Source organism: Mercurialis annua, linkage group LG3, assembly GCF_937616625.2.
Source record: "Mercurialis annua linkage group LG3, ddMerAnnu1.2, whole genome shotgun sequence".
NCBI lineage: Eukaryota > Viridiplantae > Streptophyta > Magnoliopsida > Malpighiales > Euphorbiaceae > Mercurialis > Mercurialis annua.
In genome coordinates, this window is record NC_065572.1 from 61,782,336 (window position 1) to 61,802,582 (window position 20,247).

A 20,247-nucleotide genomic window follows, 5' to 3' on the forward strand; every position below is an offset into this window, starting at 1 on the left:
GTCATCTGTATATGTTAGTTTATGATTTCTGCTAATGCTGCAGTAGTGGTCCTGTGTCGATAGAACAGTAGCCTAGACAGCAGTTTATTTTATTGTATATATCCACTGTTGTTATTGTTTTATATGCTTTTGATAGGCTACGTGTTTTGTACATAATCCACGGCCCCAGATGCCAGTGTGGTAGTTTGAGACACTAACTGATGTATATAGTACCGCGAGGCCAGTTCGTACAGGGTACGGTAACTAGAGCCCGCGAGGTTTCGAAACAGTTAGTGTATATATTTGGTAATATGTTGTATATGAGTATTTGCTTCCGTTGTTTATTGTTATTTGTTTATTATTTAAAAAAAATAAATAAATAAATAAGTTGGGATTCTAGGCTTGCTACGGGTTCTGGAGCTACCACTCCCGTTCCCTAGCGCCGGTTGCGGCTCAAATATTTTGGGTCGTGACAATAGTTAGGTCTTATAGGTTGTGTACGTGTTTAATGTTTGTTTGATGTGACGTCTTTTGGTTGTCAGTTTTTGTATTGATCGATAGATGGGCTAGTACGTACCAGTTACGGAAGTGAAATGCCCACTATGATTGTAAACGTGTCTTTCTTATTATATGTCTATAGGATAGTTGTGTTTGCGTTTTCGCGAAAAAGTTAGAGTGGTTTTAGGCTTGCTACGGGTTTCGGAGCTACCACTCCCATTCCCTAGCGCCGGTCTCGGCTCAATAATTTGGGTCGTGACATGAAACTATCAACACGGAGATTCAACGGGGAAGATAACCACAGGGCCCGGACTTCCTCACAATCTTTCAACGCATGAAGTTGGCACTCATCACTCATTCCACATCTCGGGCAGATCTTCGAAAAATCAGCGAGTTTAGAGCTAATTTGACCTTACAAGGTAGAGACTCATGAAGAATACGCCATAGAAAATGGCGCATTTTAGGTTGGGCTGAACATCTCCAAATCTTTTGCCATAAGCCGTTATCTGAGTTACTCGACGAGGTTGAGGCACGATTCCTCTCCAACAACTTACAAGCCTGGAAGTAACCCGTTTTGACCGAGAACATGCCATTTCTGCTTAGGAACCAGAAGCGTTTATCCGGTGTACTAATAGGAATTTTCAGAATACCATCCACATTATTAGGTTGAAAACACGCTGAAATTTTACCTATATCCCATTGTCCCTGCTCGTTGATGAAAGAACTTACTAAGCACTCTTCAGAGACATCAACAGTTCCAACGGGTTTCATATAGCTGCTCGACGTAATCCAGTTGTCGCTCAACACCTTCACATTCTGGCCATTCCCAACTCTCCACGCCAGTCCAGAATCAAGGACCCTCTTTCCTTCCATAACACTTTGCCAAATAAAGCTCGCACCCCGTCTTATCGTAGCTTGATTAAAGTCTGAATTGGAATGGTACTTGGCTTTGAACACTCTCGCACACAACGAGTTCGGATTTTGAAGTAACTTCCAAGCTTGTTTAGCAAGCATTGCTAAATTAAAAGCCCGAAGGTTTCGAAAACCCAAACCCCCTTCTTTCTTCGATTTGCAGATAGAGCTCCAACTCACCCAAGCAATCTTTTTCTTGTCCTCAGCGCCACTCCACCAAAACTTTGAAATTATACTCCGCATATCGTCACAAAAAGAAACAGGAAGAGCAAAACAACTCATTATATAGGTTGGAATAGACTGAGCGACGGACTTAATTAAAACTTCACGGCCCGCTTTCGAAAGAAATTTTTCCTTCCATCCCGACACCCTTTTCTGGAGTCTATCCCGGAGGAAAGCGAAGATAGGCTTCTTGGATCGACCCACCATAGTTGGCATTCCCAAATACTTCTTGAACTGTCTAACAACTCGGAAACCCAACACCTCCTCCACTGCATCTCTAGCAACCTGTGTAACCCCTTTACTAAAGAACATTTCAGATTTATCAACATTTATTACCTGACCAGAAGCTTGTTCATAGATTGTGACGATGTCCTTCAGGGCTTGGCCTTCCCCAACAGTTGCTTTAATGAACAGGACACTGTCGTCAGCGAAAAGGAGGTGGTTGATACGGGGCCCTCCTCTACAAATCCGACCTCCACTAATCCTCTTCTCCCGAACACCTCGCCTGAGCAACGCTGAAAACCCCTCGGAGCACAGCAAGAAGAGATACGGAGAAAGGGGATCGCCCTGTCGAAGACCACGCTGAGGGTGAATGAGACCAAAAGGCTTACCGTTAATCAAGAAAGTAAAAGAGACCGTCGAGATGCAGCTCATAATCAGACGCACAAAGTGTGCAGGAAAGCCCATCTTGCTCATTACCAACTCAATGAAACTCCATTCGACCCTGTCATAGGCCTTGCTCATGTCCAATTTTAGTGCTACTGATCCCGTTTTTCCTTGGGACCTCCTTTCCATAGAATGGAACATCTCAAACGCTATCATCGCATTATCTGTAATCAATCTGTCGGGCACAAAAGCGCTTTGAGCTTCATCAATAACATCTGAGAGCACTCCTTTTAACCTGTTTGCAATGACCTTAGCTATTAGCTTGTAGATGACATTACATAAGCTTATAGGACGAAGATCCTTCATTGACTCAGGGGCTGAAATTTTCGGAATAAGAGTAAGAAAAGTATGATTCACTCTACTCGGCATAACTCATGTAGCCAAAAAATCCAGCACGCACTTAATCACATCTCTCCCAACCACATGCTAGTAAGATTTATAAAATAGAGCAGGCATACCGTCAGGACCCGGCGCCTTCAGAGGTCCCATTTGTTTTAGAGCAACTGTAATCTCATCAGCAGTGAAAGGTCTCTGAAAATTGGCAACTTGATCAGCAGAGAGGGCTGAATCAATGCACTCAATCACCGCATTCTGGTTTGTCGGGGCTGATGTCGAAAACAAATCACGATAATAATTCTCAATTATCATATGGACTTCCGACCCGCTTCTCCAGTTGCCGTAGACATCACGGATCCGGTGTACCGCATTATTTTTCCTGCGGTTTGAGGCTTTATTATGGAAAAACTTTGTGTTTCGGTCGCCTTCCTTCAGCCAATCGGCTCTAGACCGCTGTTTCCACATAATCTCTTCCTTTTCAAGGGCATCATCCAATTCAGCTGAAATAGCCGCTGCTCTCCTATTGTTCTCTTCAGTCCCGGCGCTAATTTGCAGCTCTGTCAGCTCTGTCATCCGCTGCTTAATTTGCTTGCTCAGATTTCCAAAATTTGAGTAAGCCCAATCCTTCAAATTTGCGCCACAATCTTCTAACCTGGACTCAAACTCGTGTGAGCAGCCATCTGCCATTCCCCACGCTGAAATCACCGCTTCATCAAACCTTTCATGAGCCATCCACATTTGTTCGAAACGATAAATACGACCTGTTTTAGCTCGGTCCTGAACCGGAGAAGGAGCTATAGAGTTCAACACAATCGGGCAGTGGTCTGACTTGTACCGAGTAAGATGAGTTACTTTCCATTCTGGACACAACGCCTTCCACTTATCATTCGCCAAGAAACGATCAAGCCTGATTTGAATAAGACTATCCTTACTTATCCTATTCGACCACGTAAAAGTGCCTCCTGAGTGACCCAAATCGTCAACTCCACAACTTTCTAGGGCTGTCTTAAACCTATCCATATCCCGATGGTCGCTACTTCTGCCTCCTTTCTTCTCCGAGTGATACAAATTAAGGTTGAAGTCGCCAAAAAGCAATAGAGGTTTAACAGTCGTACCTCGCATTTGAGTAATAATCTCACATGTCCGAGCCTTATTCTGAGCCTCGGGCCACCCATAAATGCCTACACCTGTCCAGCAATCATTCACAGCAATATCCTGGACTGTAAACTCAATAAAATTGGATGAGAAATTGTCTATCCGAACATCAATGGTTTTTCTCCAAAATAGAGCTAAACCACCTCTTCTATCTTCCGGATCAACAACGAAAACATTAAACAAATTAAAACTACTACTAATATTATTAAACTCAGCTTGTGCTAGCTTTGTTTCCATTAAGAAAAATAAATCTGGGGAATTATTTTTAACAAATAATTTGAGCGCCCGTACCGTCCAAGGATTCCCCAGTAAAATGGCTGTTACTACTATATTATACATGCACACAAATTTCTGAAAATTAAATTTTTTTCATTTTTATCTTTCTTTATTTTCGTACTAGCTCCTTGATGTAATAGTAATTGTTAGAGTAAATTATTCTGACACTCAGTAGCAGAGCCGAAATCTTCATGAGAGCGAATTTTTATGTGGAACGATAAATAAATAAAGGATCAATTAACTCTCTGAACTTGACATGAAGTATTAATATAGATCAAAATCATAAAAAAGAGTAAAAAAATCCAATAATTGTAAAAATATGTCAAAACACCCTTTTAACATAAAAAGAGAGTGTGATTGATGAATTGACATAATTAACTCTATTTCATCCTCAATTTTTGATATTTTATTCATAAAAAAAGAACTATTTTAATTCATATTAACCTCAATTAAAATTTTAATTAATTAAAATTCTAACTAATAAAATATTAGGGACCTATTCTACCGTTTTTCTTTAATCAAGTTTAATTAAACTCCTAATTAATCTAACCAATCTATAACCTAAGCAAACTTATCTAACCTACCATTTTATCACGTGATAGTGTCAAAAAAAATTACGAATTTTACATGTTTTTTTCATTTTAATCATGCAGTGTTAATTTTATTATTTTCATGTACGAACTGCCATTTTTTTTTCAAATTCATTAACGGTGTTGAGGTGTCACGGCTTCATTGATGAAATTAGGTGGAAGTCATTTTACACCAATAAATGAGTGCCACCTCAGCGCCATGTATGAATTTGGCAAAAAGTGGTAGTTCGTGCATGAAAATAATACAATTTAAAATGTGTGATCAAAATGAAAATACATGTAAAATTCGTGTTTTTTTACATTAACCCTTATAAAAAAAAGGCTTAAATGCGCCAAAAATCACCAACTTTCACATGTTTTTGGTATTTAATATAATCTTTTAATTTTAGCAAAAAAATACATAAATTTTTTAAATTTTGCAATTAAGAGCACGTGTGTGTTTCCATTAAAAATAGTGCAATTTTACATCAAAAACGACGCCGTTTTAATCTAAAACGGTGTCGTTTGAGATCCAAAATGGTGTTTATGTCTTTAATTGCAAATTTTTTGAAAGTTCGTGTATTTTTTTGCCAAAATTAAAAGATTATGTTAAATATCAAAAACACGCGAAAGTCGGTGATTTTTGATGCATTTAAACTTAAAAAAAATGAAACCCAATTAACCCCGCCGTCAACCACCATCTTCACCTAACTTCAACCACCATCTTCAACCACCAGTTGTTCTTCGATTCAACAGCAACAATGGACGAGCAGAAGTTGTTCTTTGAGTCTAGCAACAATCTCACCAGCTGTTCTTCGAGGAGAAACAAAAGTCATCGTCACTGCTTTTCTTCCTCCGTCTTTCTTTCAACCGATAAACAAGTAGCTAAACCCTGACCCAATTTAATCCTCACCTGGAGTATGGTTTGACACCCAATAGTAAGTATGTTTTAATGAATCAAAATCGGTTTCAAAACTACGTGTGAATCTTTATTATATTTTTCTTCTTCTTCTTGTCTTAGTCACCAAATTCTCCTTACACATTTGACACATAGTATAATATGTGTCTCCTTTTAAAAAAATCAAACCCTTTTAATTTTATCTCTACACTACTAATTGTGGTGTATTTATTTTAACTCTAAAAGTTCAATTTCATGTTTTATCCAATTTTAAATATTTATAAAATTCGTTTTAAAATATTTTACATTTATCTACAAAAATGCCACTGAACATAACAAATAGATTTTTAAATAGCACGGAATCTATTTCTAACACATAATCACATAATCCAAGCAAACTAACTCGATTAAAGCTTAAATCATCAAATTGACTTTTCTAATCTCGGCTCAAACGTCAACGGGACTAATCTCACTGCCCGATCTTTAAAATTTACGCTCATAAATATTTGGGGTATTACAGAATGGCCAACAAAGAGATGCACTTTCTGAACTCAGGACCCATAGTTTTTTTTGGAAAAGATCGCTTCCCTTAATATTATGATCAGGTCAAACAGGCCGGATCATGAGTAAATAGAAAATCAAAAATATCAATAGCAGTTGTTTTTCCAGCTATTTTTTTTGAACTTAAACTACTTATTCTAGGTATAATTATGAAATCTAATAGGTTTGATTATATTTTATTAAAAAAACAAACCATGTAATAGAACTATTATGCGATGAAAATTTTGAGATAAAAATATTCTTTCAAATTCATCAAAGCTTATGCGAGCAAAGCGCATGTTTATTATTAATTCAAGATCTTCACATGCTCTAAGAGGTATTATTCAAGATTGTTGGAAATTGTTTAATCAGTATTTTGATAGTTTTATAGTTTTTGTTAGAAGATCAACGAATATGATTGTCCATGTCTTAGCTCGGGAGTCACATTCTATGTCTGATGTTGCTTTTAGGGTTCATATATTCTGAGCCCTATTTTATATATTTTGTATTATGTTGCTAATTTTTAATATATATATATATATATATATATATATATATATATATATATATATGGTTATTATTTAAAAAAATATTAGGTAAAATGTTTTTTTAATCAAATAACTTTGACCATTTTATTAAAAATATCTTTAAAATATTTTAATATGTTAATTTTATTAATTGAGACAAATATATCCAACTCTCAATTTAACTCTCCGTTCTGACATAAAATTTCATTTTAAACTTAAATAACCCAGTTCAAACCAGCTAACATTAAGATCAATCATGTAAAGTAATTATTCATGAAATTAAAAAGTATAAAATTCAATTTTAAAAATAGGTGTAATTTGGGGTTTTGAATTTCATTATAGATACATTTGATATAATAATTAAAATTGTGGAAATTCAAAGTTGTGTTGCCTTTATTTTGAAGGATTAAAAGACTATTGGTATTGGCTTTTCATATCTCCTTTTTTTATAGTGCTATTCAATTTAAATTTAGTAAACTATGATTTGGTAAATAAGAAGTATTATCAGAAAAGCAATGACCAATTTTGTTTGATCAAAGGATAATATCACCCCTGAAATTGACACAAAATATTATAAAAGTTATGTTGGAAGTTTTTGATACAGATCAACCCACAATTATGTCATTTAACATTGAAAAGCCCATCCCCACTTTCATCTCAGATAATAAGACTCTCCGCAAAAGAAATATAATTTTTTTAAAAGGACTCCTAATATTTTATTTACCTCTTAAATTAATTTTTAGTTTTTAATTCTGTCTTTATAATTTTAAAATTTACTTATTAATATTTTTAACAAAAAATGAAGTGTTTTTCCCCTTTCTTCTTCTTTCCTTTCCCTTTATTTATTTCTTCTTCTTCTTCCTTCCTCCTTTTTCTCTTTTTTTTCCTTTCGCCCATTGCCACCTCCATCTATCGCCATCTCTTCAGGCGAGGAGTTACTGCTTCTCGTTTTATAGGAGCAAATCTGTTCTTCAAGAGCAGATGTGTTGGAGGAGCAGATCTGAGAAGCAGCAACTCCTCGTCCGAAGAGGGAGGGGTTTTTGGCGGGTTGCAACGTTTTCTGACGGCATTTTTCGGTTTATTAGGTTTAGGTGTCTAATCATAATAATTAGGTTTAGTTAGATTTTTTAATTGTGTTTAATTAGTATTACATTATGATTAATTAGTATTAATTTATGGGTTTAGCAATCTTACTTTCTTGTTAGAGGGGTTTTGTCTTAGAGGGCTTATTTGATGTCAAATGATTAAATTGCAGGTCTGTTTGTATCAAAAGTTATGAAAATGATTTTTTTAATATTTTGTGTCAAGTTTAGGGGTGAATTGATCGTTTGTTCAATTTTGTTTTTGTTTTTGAGGTTGTAAGCTAAATAAAATAGAGGATGATAGTTGGATATCGTATCAATAATTTAATAGCCAGCGACTGCATGAACACTTTTCTTCACGGGTGTTTAAATGCTTAGCATTTTTCTAAGGCCACATATTTACATTTTCAATTTTCTTAGTAGCAATGACAGACTTGCATTTTTATAAATATGACGCCAAATTAATATTTTCATTTCAATCCAGCTTATAATTAAATTAATTAGTTTATTACCAATACAATAACCAGGTAGATTTTACTAAATTAAGTTAAGAAATTAATGTAAGTGTAATCCAAGACTTAATTCAGGCGATTAAAAAAATTACTCCGATATCCGAAATTGAATTCATAAATAATACTCCCTCTGCTTTTTTTAGTTGTCCATTTAGTTAAAATTGCACATATTAAGATAGTGGGATTTTTATTTTAAATAATAGAAATAAATACTAATACAACCCTACTGTATAATAAATGTTTTGTAAATTGAGTTATATAGTCACTTATTAGAAAGGGTTAAATTTGGAAGATAATAGCTAATGTTATCTTGAAATTTTAAATGGACAACTAAATATAGATAAATTTATCATTAAATGGACAATTAAAAAAGAATGGAGGGAATACTAATAAACTCGCATGTTATAATAGAAAAATAAATTAGAATTGCAAGATTGATTGCTACATATTCCTAATTAAAATCATCGTTAAAACAATCTGTGATATTCGTCTCCATTTTGCGACTGTAACTTTTCTAGCATTATTCGGAACGACCCATTGGCGCTATCAAATTTAATATGATAAAATTATTAATCAAATATAATTATATTAAATTATTTGAGCATATTTTTATTACATACGGAGTTAGGATTTCAACATAAAAAATGTCAAATTGCAACATACAATATACGATGTAGGCGATCTCAAAAGTTAGGGAAGATTAAATTCTAAAATATTAAAATTTTAGTGTTAATTTCAATGATTTTAAAAATTTAGAGGGAACAATAACACTTCCATGTCTCTCCCTTCCACCGTTGGTCTACAATAAATTCAAAAAATTGCATGAAGTTAAATCCTCGTAACATTTCAGCCAATTAGATCAAGTCAAACTTTCATCAAATTTAAATAATATAATATCCATAAATTCTCTGGAGAAATACATTTTTTATTCAATTCTTTTTCCTACTGGATAAGAAGAAATTATTAGATCCAATCACTTTACCTTACACATGGAGAAATAAATGCTCTAACGGGAAAATACTTAAATACTTTATACTATGATAAAATATGTAGTACATTATCTGTGCAATTCATAATAAAATAAGAAAAATAAGTGTTATAAACAGCAATTGTAATTAATACAGTGTGACATGGAAATTAAAAATAAGAGGACCAAATAAACAGAAAATACAGAAGAGGAGACACCATTTTTGATTTAACTATTGCTATAACTGTTGTGAGCTGTCCAAATTGTTAGATAATAAAATCCAACAATTTTTTCAACAGTTTTTTTTTATTTTAACTGTTTTAACAGCTCTATTTTTCTGTTTTCTTCAAGATGCTAAAAAAAAAAATTAAAATAAAAACCAATCATATGTAATGTAACATAAAAATTAATATTCTTGAATTTGCATATGATGAAATTTCTCAGAGCTTGACAACTTCAGGAATATGAACTGGGTACCTATCAATGCAATCAGCCCAAGGTCCATCCGTCGTCGTTTCAATGGTTGTATTACACTTCCAAACTGCACTGTTGCACTTAAATCCACTCCCGAATGCAATCTGCCAAACCCTATCGCCTTTTTTCATTCTCCCTTTAGCTTCAATGTAACTCATTTCATACCATAAAGAAGACGATGACGTGTTCCCGAACTTATGGAGTGTCATTCTCGACGCCTCGACGTGCTCTCCTGATAGCTGCAAGTTTTTCTGAAGTTCATCAATCACTGCTCTTCCTCCTGCATGGATGCAAAAATGCTCGAACGCCTGTTTGAAGTCCGGTATGTAGGGTTTCCATTTAGGGTTAAAGATTTTCCGGCCGATGAGCGAGAACAGGAACAGGATCTGCTCCGATGCTGGAAGTACTAGCGGCCCGATTGTTGTTATGTTCGATTTTAGAGCTTCCCCAGCTATTGCCATTAAATCTTTCGATAAATTGATCCCGACTTTGCCTTCTTTATCTTCTTCCTCGTATACGCATCGATATGCTTTGTCGTCCGCACCTTTATGGGTGCGAACGACGCGGACTAACCGATACTTAGCTACCGAGCTCTGAGAGCGGCGGTTGGATAACAGAATCGCCGCGCCTCCCATACGGAAGAGGCAATTCGGAAGCAGCATAGCTCTCTCATTACCTTGGTAATAATTCGGGGTAATAATCTCGGTACTCACAACGACAGCATTCGAACGGGGATGAATTTGAAGAAGATCGCGGGCTAAATCAATCGAAATCAGCCCTGCACTACATCCCATACCGGAAAGATTGAAGCTCTTTATGTTACTTCTGAGCTTATATTTGTTAATAATCATAGCAGACAGAGATGGAGTAGGAGAAAAAAGACTGCAATTCACTATCAGAATATCAATATCTTTAGGTTTCAAACCAGTTTTCTTAAAAAGTGAATCCATGGCCGAGAAAATCACAAGCTCAGCTTCACCTCTAGCAGCTTCCATAGTAGGTTTAGGAGGAATATAATGAATAGCAGGAGGCAAACAAGTTTCTTCCCCGAGACCAGACCGTTCAAGAATCCTCATCTGAAACTCGACGCTTTTCGGATTATCTTTCAAAATAAGCCTAGAATGTTCCATGAAAGTAGAAAACGGAACTCTGCAAGTAACCGGAGGCTTATAGCAAGCGTAATCAACGAGATAAACAGTCCGTGGCTTGGACATGAAGTAAACCGTAGCGATGAGGATGACGAAAAAAGAAGAAGAAAGAATCTGAACAAGATCGAAATGAAGCGAGTTCCAAACATTCAAGATTTCATCCGGGCCTAAACGAAGAACCTCGACAGAAACCCCGGCCATGACGGGAATTAACAAAAGATAGAGTATGTGATTAACGAGATACTGATAACCAAGTTTGACATACTTGAGCTTAACGGAATTGGAAAAATCCGGCAAGATCTGAGGCATTTTTTTGCGTTGGTTTGTAGAGAAAGAGAGATATGTGGTAATGAGGAATGGAGGAGAGGAGGGTGGGAGATATAAAGGCGAACGGGGCCGGAGCAATGAAGGAGGCAGATGAGAGGAGTTAATGAGAAAGAACACGTCACTCAACGCTCACATAACTTGCTATTAATATTTCTACAACTTCATTTTCATTTCTTTCCAGTTGTAACTAAACACCCAACACCATACCAACTTGCTCTTTTGTTGCATATATAATATGATGGTAAAAGGGTCAATTCAGTCCTTCAGTTTGTGATTCGAGGTTAATTAAGTATCTTGGTTTCACTCATTTTATTTTTGGATCAATTAAGTATAAATGTGTACGATATTTACAAGTTCATAGAATATGATGACTTAACTTAGTTTCAGTCCTTTTATTTGATCAATCATCAATGACTATACTCTCTATTTCAGTTAAAGACAAATTGTAATAATATTGACAAACTTAGGAATGTGGAGGCCTAAAAATAAGAAATATTGTTTTTAATTAATAAAAAAATTGAAAATATTCACTCATATTATTTTTTGATCAATTAAGTAAAAATGTGTACAATATTAACAAGTTCATAGAATATGATGACTTAACTTAGTTTCAGCTATTTTGATTAATTATTAATGACAATATTCTCTATTTTCGGATCAGTTAAAGACAAAATTGTAATAATATTGACAAATTTAGTAACGTGGAGGCCTAAAAATAAAAAATATTGTTTTTAATTAATCAAAAAAATTGAAAATATTGTGTCTAATTGATTAAAGTAGTTGAAATTGAATTATTTGACTTTAAATCATAAATTCAGGGACTGAGCTAAACCTTTACTTATAATATAAGTATATGATTTTTTTTTTGAGAAATACTCGTAATATAGGCAAAAGGTATAATTTTTTTTTCATAGTTTTCACAAAAATTCAGACTAGCTCTTTTATTTTTTGGTACAATTAAACCCTCTTTGATTTCAAATAGAGCAAATAACCCCTTTCGTCAAAAACCATTAGAAACACTCGTTAATGGCTGATATATTTCTCATAATTATATAGGAAAAAAGCTCAAGAATAGTTTTAATATTTAGAATATTTACCAAAAATTCGAGAGGCCAATTAATTAAGTGTCCAAAAAATAAGTTAAAAGAATTTATTTATTCAATTTTAAAACAACGAGAGTCTAATTGTTTAATTTTAAAAGCATGAGGATTTAATTGTGCCAAAAAAATAAAAAAATTTATCTATATTTTTGAGAAAAGGTCGAGATCTTTTTTATACCTTTTGCACATAATATAACATAGCTGGCTACCTTTAGCTAGACTTCCCGCCTTATTACTATTTCTCACATTAATCACATCTTTCTATCTTTCTTTTAATTTGCATATCAATAATCTACTAGTAAGGGTGAGCTAATCGGTTCTTTCAATTAGAACCGATGGATCTAACTAAAAATGTAAAATCAAATCAATTAGATTATTCTGTTTTGATTAATTCAGTTAAATTGACAAGGATTAGTTTGGAAAAAAAATATCATGAATTTTAACATACTTAATTACAATACAAAATTTAAAATTTGACAAAATTATTTACCAATTTCATTTTTTTAGAAAATCGGAACACCAATTTATTTTTTGTTGAAAAAACTATGTATATTTTGGTGTCTGTATCAGCGTTTTATCAACAAAATATAGCTTGATGTCCTATTTGTCAAAATATTAAAGTTGATGACCAATTTTACTAAATTTTAAAGTTTATATTTTATTTCTAAATTATGTTTTAAGTTCGTGATTTAATTTACATATAATCCAATAAAAAAGTACATTAATGACTTACAACAAGAATGATAAACTGTTGTTAGAAGCACTTATTCTATTTTTTTTTAACGGAGGCAAATTCATTGAAAAAAAAAATCACTGGTTTTAAATATGTTAGAGTATCTTCAATGACCTCTTTAAAATTGACAAACTCTTTAATTTAACGAATTTTCTCAATAATTTTTTTTTGTTGACAGGAGAAAGGCCAAAGCCAAAAGAGAAATAGAAACTTAAGTCCTTCTGCACATGTGAGGGATAGACACCCCAGCAAGATCATCAGTTATACATCTGCTAATATCCATCGGCATGGTCTCGTACTGAAGCAAACCAATATCGTGGTAGAATCCGAGGTTGGCCATTCCATCGGCGCAACGATTTCCTTCCCTATGAACATGTTGGATACAAACACTCCACTCTTTCTTTAACATACTCCTGATGGCATTCACGATATTGGTGTTAGCATTAAGAATTTTCTCAATAATTTAAAAGTCCAATAGACTCTCTAAAATTTGAATTTAAAGTAGAGAGTGAAAAATGCTCTCTACATGTGGATAGCTTTTTTCACTCTCTACTTCATTTTAAAAAAGATAAAATTTCAAATTTCAAATTTCAAATTAAATTGGTTATTCTTCATTTGACTTGTATTATATTGAATTTTTAAATTTAAAAACTGAATAAATAAATCAATATTATAATACTTTTTATTTTTTAATATTTTTTATAAAATTAAAAATAAAATAAAAAGTAAATATTAGAGAGTATTTAAATAAATCTAAATATATTATTCTTTATATTAAAAATACTCTTTATTTTAACAATTGTGTTCTTTAAAATAAAAAGCACTATTGGAGATGCTTTTACACTTGCTTTTCCTGTAATAGATATTGAACTGTTGATGCAAAGATTTTATTAATGTTAGCTAGGCTGAACTTATCTTTGGCCGAACTAATCTTTAGACCCTGTATATTTAAAATATTGTTTTTTTCCTAATTTTTTATCTATATCTTGTTCCTGTACTAAATTTATTTTAAATTTCTAGGTTTGTTTTTGGACGGAAAAAAGCGTGCACTGTACTACACTCGTCGCGAAACGCACGTGACACCGCATTTAAATGTCCAACTAACTTGACATATGAGCAAAATATGTCACACCAACTTTAGAATGAACCGGATAAATAAAAATCTATAAATAAATAGACCTCTTGAACAACGAAACTTAAAGAAGGAGCTAGATAAATACAAATCTGAAAGTGCATGAGCTTTTTATTATTTTCGACGTGAAAATTGCTAATACTTTTTTTTGAGGAATAACTGCTAATACTTAAGCGACTGAGCAAAATGCTCACAACTTCCGTCCATAAAAGGACCAATTAAACAAAAACAAATAGTGCAAAGACCTATTTAATAACAAACTTTCAAGAAGGACTAGATAAATAAAAAGTATAAAGTATAAAGTCGTTTTGATAGGTTAAGCCCTAATTATATAAAAGCAAAACAATTATTAATTTTTTGATATAATTGTCAACTGTATCTTTTTTGTTATCTTTATATACTATTATAACAATTTTTAATATGTTATTAAATCAGTGTTGTTACCACGTTATAATTAAGTAAGCCCAATTAACATTATTCTAAATAACATGTGATTATGAAGATTTGGTTTGGTGGTACGAAATCAAACTTAAACTTATAATATAAAACTCTAATTTATAGAAAAAATATACTAAATTTACTAAAGTAGAGGTAAAGGTTTCTAAGAATGGAAAGTAAAATTAAACCAAAACACAAAATAATTAAGAAAAGTGGGTATCTGTAAGTGTCAGCATCGGTGAGTATTAATGGAAGTGTGTTAGAGCCAATGAAGAAGTGAAAACGATACCAATTCACACACAAAAGCATATTTTTAAGTGTACAATATGGAAATAGCAACAGAGTTAGAGCAGTATTTTGACTTCCCCAACTGCAACTTGACAAAATTGATGTAAAATCAAATTAAAAACAAAAAAAATAAAATTTAGAAAAGTCAAAAGTAAATCACTCTTGAGTCCTGTCTTCTATTTATGAATATAATGGTAACAGTTAGCAGAATTGATAAATTTAATTTTCGGTCTTAAATATAAGAATGGGGTATGTAAATACAGATCTGTGGAAATGTACTATAACAATAACATATTTTATAGTGTTCATATGATGAAATTGACATTTTTTTACATGAAATATATATGAAGAGTATTGCTTAAAATTTCATTAATTATATGGAAGTTGCATACACAAGAGCTATGTAGTTACATGTAAATAGACACAAAAGAATAGGAAAGAAACCCATCGAACCTTTAAGTCTATTGGGGCATGGTAAAGTGTTGTGTTGAATTCGAGTCTTTATATCCTTTCTCTTGTGTAAGACAATGGGCACGCACCATTTCTCAAAAACAAATTGAGCTACCGGTAAATTAAATCCATATTTTTATGTGCTAATTTTTTTTTTTTAAGCCCATCCGGTTTCTAAGGCTTCGCCCTGACTAATCCGGATCCGACCCGCGTCGCGCACCTGGCATGGTGGGTGAGTCTGCCAGTGGGAATTTTCTGCATTCACAAGGACTCGAACCCGAGATCTTGGTTAAGCGATACCAAGCCGCTTATGTGCTAATTTCTCTAAATACATGTTTCGCCAAAATAATTACAACTTTACATTGCAAGTTTTGAGTTTTATTTTTTGACTTTTTGCCCTAACTTTATTTACCTGTTTTGTTTTTTTATTTACCAAAATACCTTTTTCGGTTTTTCAATTTCGGTTTTTGGTTTTTTCGGTTCGGTCAACCAAACCGACCGAACCGACCGAACCGACCGGCAGTTTTTTTATATAGTGTAAGATTAGTGTATATATGGTGTTAATTTTTATTTTTTATAGATTTTTTTCCTGGAATTTTTTATTTTATTTTTTATAGTGTAACAATAGTGTATATATAGTGTTTATATAGTGTAAAATTAGCGTATATATAGTGTATAAGTAGTGTATTTATGTCATTTTGTAGTGTTGTTCGTGGTTTAACCATGAAACACTGCAAATACACCATAAACACTGCATATACACCATAAACACTGTAAATGCACCATAAATATACTAAAAACGGCAGAAATACACCATTGATACACCAAAAATACAATAAAACGTAAAGATATTATAAAATTATTACAAATGCACCATAAATCAATATTTTCTTTATAAAATCAGTAGCAATAAACAAATCTATGAATAAGAGAAGATAAAATAAATAATTTTATGAGTAATAGAATAATTTTATAAACGAAAAATTATAGATCTACAATAATTTATTTACAAAATATTCAAATCATTAAAAAAAACCTAAGAAACTACACAAATCTAAAAGCGAGTCGAGAAATCCATAGCGCGAACGGAAAAGACGAACGGACTAGCACGAACGGAAAACGACCGGAAACGACAAAAAATCCATCGGAAGTAGACGAACGGAAGCGCGACCGGAAAGACGAACAGAAAAGTAATCGGAAGAGATAAACTGAAAATCGAATGAAAAAAAGAAGAAAAGAAGAAGAGAGAAGAGAGAAAAAAAAGGTTGTTATGTAAAAGTTTAACCTAAAATGAGATAAAACTTTTTTATATAATGGGTGTTTTTGGTAAATAAGTTAGCTTATTAGGTAATGTACGATAAGAGGAAAAGATGGGTCAAAATAGTATAAATACTTTACCCAAAACAGGTATTTGAAAAATAATCCCTATTTTTATGGGTTGTCGTAATTTTATATAAAATTTTAATTTTTATAATAATAGTTGAAGTTCAATATTTTATTGTACTGTCAGCTAATTTTTTTTAACCAATTCAATTTTTTTAACTTTTCACTTTAATATAATACCTATTAGTTTTATTTGACTTTTCCGGTCATTTCTAACTTTAAATTTATTTATTTTTTACTTCTGTCTCGAAAAAGTTAGAGAATTTATAATTAGATTTTAATGTGACTTTTTTGTTAATATTAGAAGTTCAAATTTGAGATTCTGAAGAAAAAAAATTACTTACTACGGAGTTAATATATAAATTCAACTAAAAGTTAAAACAATTAAATTAACTGGAAAAAATAATTAAAACTGCAACGAAATTTAAAATAAACTATTACTATAAAAATTAAAAAGTGTGAATAAAATTACAGAAACTCATAAAGATTTGTATTTAGTTTACTAGTATGCTTTGTTTTTCAATGCAAATATATTTTTTCATTAAAAATAAAGAAGAATGCAAAAACTGGGGCGGATTAACTTACTGCAGCGTAAAATCATATATGTATATGTAGATTAAGGGATCGTTTGGTTTAAGGTTGTGAATCGGAATGAAAAGAAATGAGAATGAGAATGATTGTTTTCATTTGTTGTTTGGTTCAATAAATTAGTGTAGGAATGTGAATGGGTAGAATTTTATAAAAAAATATTTATTATTTATTAAAAAAATTATTTATTGAATTTTTTTATAAGTTATTTATTTTTATTTTTTAAAAGAAATATTTTTAATTTTAAAAAAAAATTTAATTTTTTTTTATTTTAAACAAACTTATTTATTTTTTAAAATAAATATTAAAAAATAATTTTTTAATAATTTTTTTTTATTTATTATTAAAATATTTTGTTCAATTTTTTATTTCCATTTGGAATGAAAGAGTCTGTGTCAATCATATGGTTATAATTTCCTAAAAAAAAGAAGCAACAAAAATGAGAAGTTTTTTTAGAGGCAAGGTTCAAAAAGTTTATTTGGTTGGAATATAGTGTAGAGAAGGATGATGCATTTTATTTGTATTGTTACCTGTTTGCAAGTTTAGGTTCAAAGAGTGACGCTTTTACAAGAAATGGCAGTGATGTCAATGTTTGTGAATAAAAAGGGTGAAATAATCGAAAGGTTTCTTGCCGTTGAGTATGTCAGTGACACTTCATCACGTTCTTTAAAAGCGGTTGTGGATATGTTGTTTGCTCGACATAATTTATTTATTTCTAGATTGCGAGGTCAAGCATATAATGGAACATCCAATATTAGGGGAGAGTTTAATGGGCTGAAGGCATTTATTCAACGAGAAAATCCTTTTGCTTTTTATGTCCATTGTTTTGCCCATCAACTGCAGTTGGTGGTTATTGCTATTGCTAAACACATTCTTGTTGCTAAATTTTTTTACTAACATCAGTATTATTGTGAATATTGTTGGTGCTTTTTGCAAAAGAAGTGATGAATTAAACAAACATAGGGATGCTGACATTTTTGAGAAATTAGAGACCGGTGAGCTTACTATAGAAAAAGGGCTTAATCAACAGATTAATCTTACAAGATCGGGTGATACTCGTTGGGGTTCACATCATGTCACTTTAGCCCGTTTGTTGTTCATGTGGAGTTCAGCCTTATATGTGCTTGAAAGAGTTTATGAAGATGGAACTGAACCAGAGCCGAGGGGCAAAGCAAATGCCTTGATTAAACTGATGGAAGACTTCCACTTTGTATATATTCTGCATCTGATGCTTAAATTATTGGGTATAACAAATGCATTGTTGCTTGACTTACAACAGAAAGATCAAAAAATTATCACTACGATGAACTTGATAGAAGTTTCGAAAGTAAAGCTATAAAACTTGAGAGACAGTGGATGAGATGCTTTGTTACATGAACTCACCATGTTTTGTAGCAAGTATGACATTGTGGTGCCTGATATGGAAGATCATTTTCTTATTCCAGGACAGTCTCGTCGTGCTAGGCACTTGGTAACTCGTTATCATCATCATAATAAGGTTTTTCTTACTGTGATTGATTTGCTTACTGTTGAGATAAATAATAGGTTTTCCAAATCTAGCACTATATTATTAAGGTACATATCATGTCTTGATCCAAGAGACTCTTTTTCTAGATTTGATCAATATAGTTTTATTTGCCTTGTTGAACTCTATTCTGATGATTTCTCTGCTATTGACTTGCAATTTTTGAGAGATGATCTAGATACGTACATTTATGAAGTAATACAAACTTCTGATTTTACTAGTTGTGAAGATCGTTCTATTCTTGCAATTAAGATGGTTCAAACTGGTAGACATTTAGTGTTCGCATTGGTTTACGTTTGATTGAGTTGACTTTGATCTTACCGGTAGCTACAACATCTGTTGGGAGAGCTTTTTCTGCAATGAACCACATCAAGTCAGATTTATGGAACAACATGGCAGATGAGTGGTTGAATGATTTGATGATATGCTTCATTGAGAGGACGATATTTGCTGCCATGGATAATGAAGATATTTTATAGCATTTTCAAAATAAAGAAAACCGGCGAATTCAACTTCCACCTCTTGCCATTTCTAATTCTTAGTGTTTTTTTTAAAAAATTATTTTACTTATTATTATCAATTCAATATTTAATACTTTTATTTAATTAAATTTTTTATTTAATGTACTTTTATATTTTAATGTGAAATTCCGAATCCCCCCTCCCCCTAATTTACCCTCTTGGTTCTGCCATTGCCAACTATTATTGCTCTTCATTTTGATCGTTTCTCTCTATCTATCTAGGTTCGAATTTTAAGTGAGAATAAATACCACCAATTATATATTGCTGAAAGAAGTATCAAGCACTTTAAAAGAAAAACTTGTAAGTTACAAATTAATTTTTAAATGAAACTAAATTTTGATTCTTTTATCAAATAATTAAATCAGCTTGTAAGTTATATACTAACTTCTGGATAGAATTATGTTTATATTTTTAAGACATTATATGTAACAGCAATGGAGATTAAAGAGTGAAATATTTAAGGATGGGATTATTAAGGAGGAATGTATACATGGTTGCCAAAATACTATAAATCTAACGTCCAAAATTATATTTTTAATTTTACTATTGATAAAAAATACAAAATACAGTTGTTTATATATAATCTTTTCAATCAACTAAACTCCAGTTACTTGATAATAGAATTTTCTAAAAGAAATTCACAGTTTCATCGTACAAAGCTTTCATATCAATCAATATGCAATTAGCCTGTTAAGATTTAGCTTTATCTAGTATATTAAAGTAGTACATTTATTTTATTTAAGTAAAAGTTTGAAGTCTCCCCCTCCCACCACCCACCCACTATAATAATATTTTGTAACTATTTATTTTTCAATATAAATATTTTTTTATTTTTTTATTTATTTTTTTTAAAAAAATTATAATTATAATTTTTACATTTATTTAAATGTGCGTCTTCAGTTCAAACCGAACAGAACGATACCAAATTTTGTTCATTTTATCATAATTGAACAAAACCGAAATTCTAATGAGTCAATTTTTTTATATTCAAAATCAAATCA

At 32.1% G+C, this 20,247-nt stretch overlaps 3 protein-coding genes across 3 annotated transcripts; 2 read left to right on the top strand and 1 right to left on the bottom strand.

Moving 5' to 3' along the window:
- Positions 1-9,248: 9,248 nt before the first annotated feature.
- Positions 9,249-11,256, bottom strand: LOC126673960 (3-ketoacyl-CoA synthase 6). The gene has a single exon (XM_050368298.2). The coding sequence runs from the start codon at positions 11,068-11,070 to the stop codon at positions 9,580-9,582; it is 1,491 nt and encodes a 496-aa protein (XP_050224255.1). The 5' UTR covers positions 11,071-11,256; the 3' UTR covers positions 9,249-9,579.
- Positions 11,257-17,773: 6,517 nt separating this feature from the next.
- On the top strand, positions 17,774-18,539 carry LOC126672806 (uncharacterized). Its single transcript, XM_050366758.1, has 2 exons — positions 17,774-18,042; positions 18,104-18,539. The coding sequence occupies exons 1-2, from the start codon at positions 17,774-17,776 to the stop codon at positions 18,537-18,539; spliced, it is 705 nt and encodes a 234-aa protein (XP_050222715.1).
- Positions 18,540-18,584: 45 nt separating this feature from the next.
- LOC126672807 (uncharacterized) lies at positions 18,585-19,204 on the top strand. Its single transcript, XM_050366759.1, has 2 exons — positions 18,585-18,990; positions 19,053-19,204. Exons 1-2 carry the CDS (start codon positions 18,585-18,587, stop codon positions 19,202-19,204), a joined length of 558 nt encoding a protein of 185 aa, XP_050222716.1.
- The last annotated feature ends 1,043 nt before the right edge of the window (positions 19,205-20,247 follow it).

Coding starts and splice junctions, on each gene's coding strand:
- LOC126672807 (XM_050366759.1), top strand. CDS start 18,585: ATGTTTTGTAGCAAGTATGACATTGTGGTGCCTGATATGGAAGATCAT. Junction 18,991..19,052: donor AATTAAGATGGTTCAAACTG/GTAGACATTTAG, acceptor TCTTACCGGTAG/CTACAACATCTGTTGGGAGA.
- LOC126672806 (XM_050366758.1), top strand. CDS start 17,774: ATGGCAGTGATGTCAATGTTTGTGAATAAAAAGGGTGAAATAATCGAA. Junction 18,043..18,103: donor TGTTTTGCCCATCAACTGCA/GTTGGTGGTTAT, acceptor TACTAACATCAG/TATTATTGTGAATATTGTTG.
- LOC126673960 (XM_050368298.2), bottom strand. CDS start 11,070: ATGCCTCAGATCTTGCCGGATTTTTCCAATTCCGTTAAGCTCAAGTAT.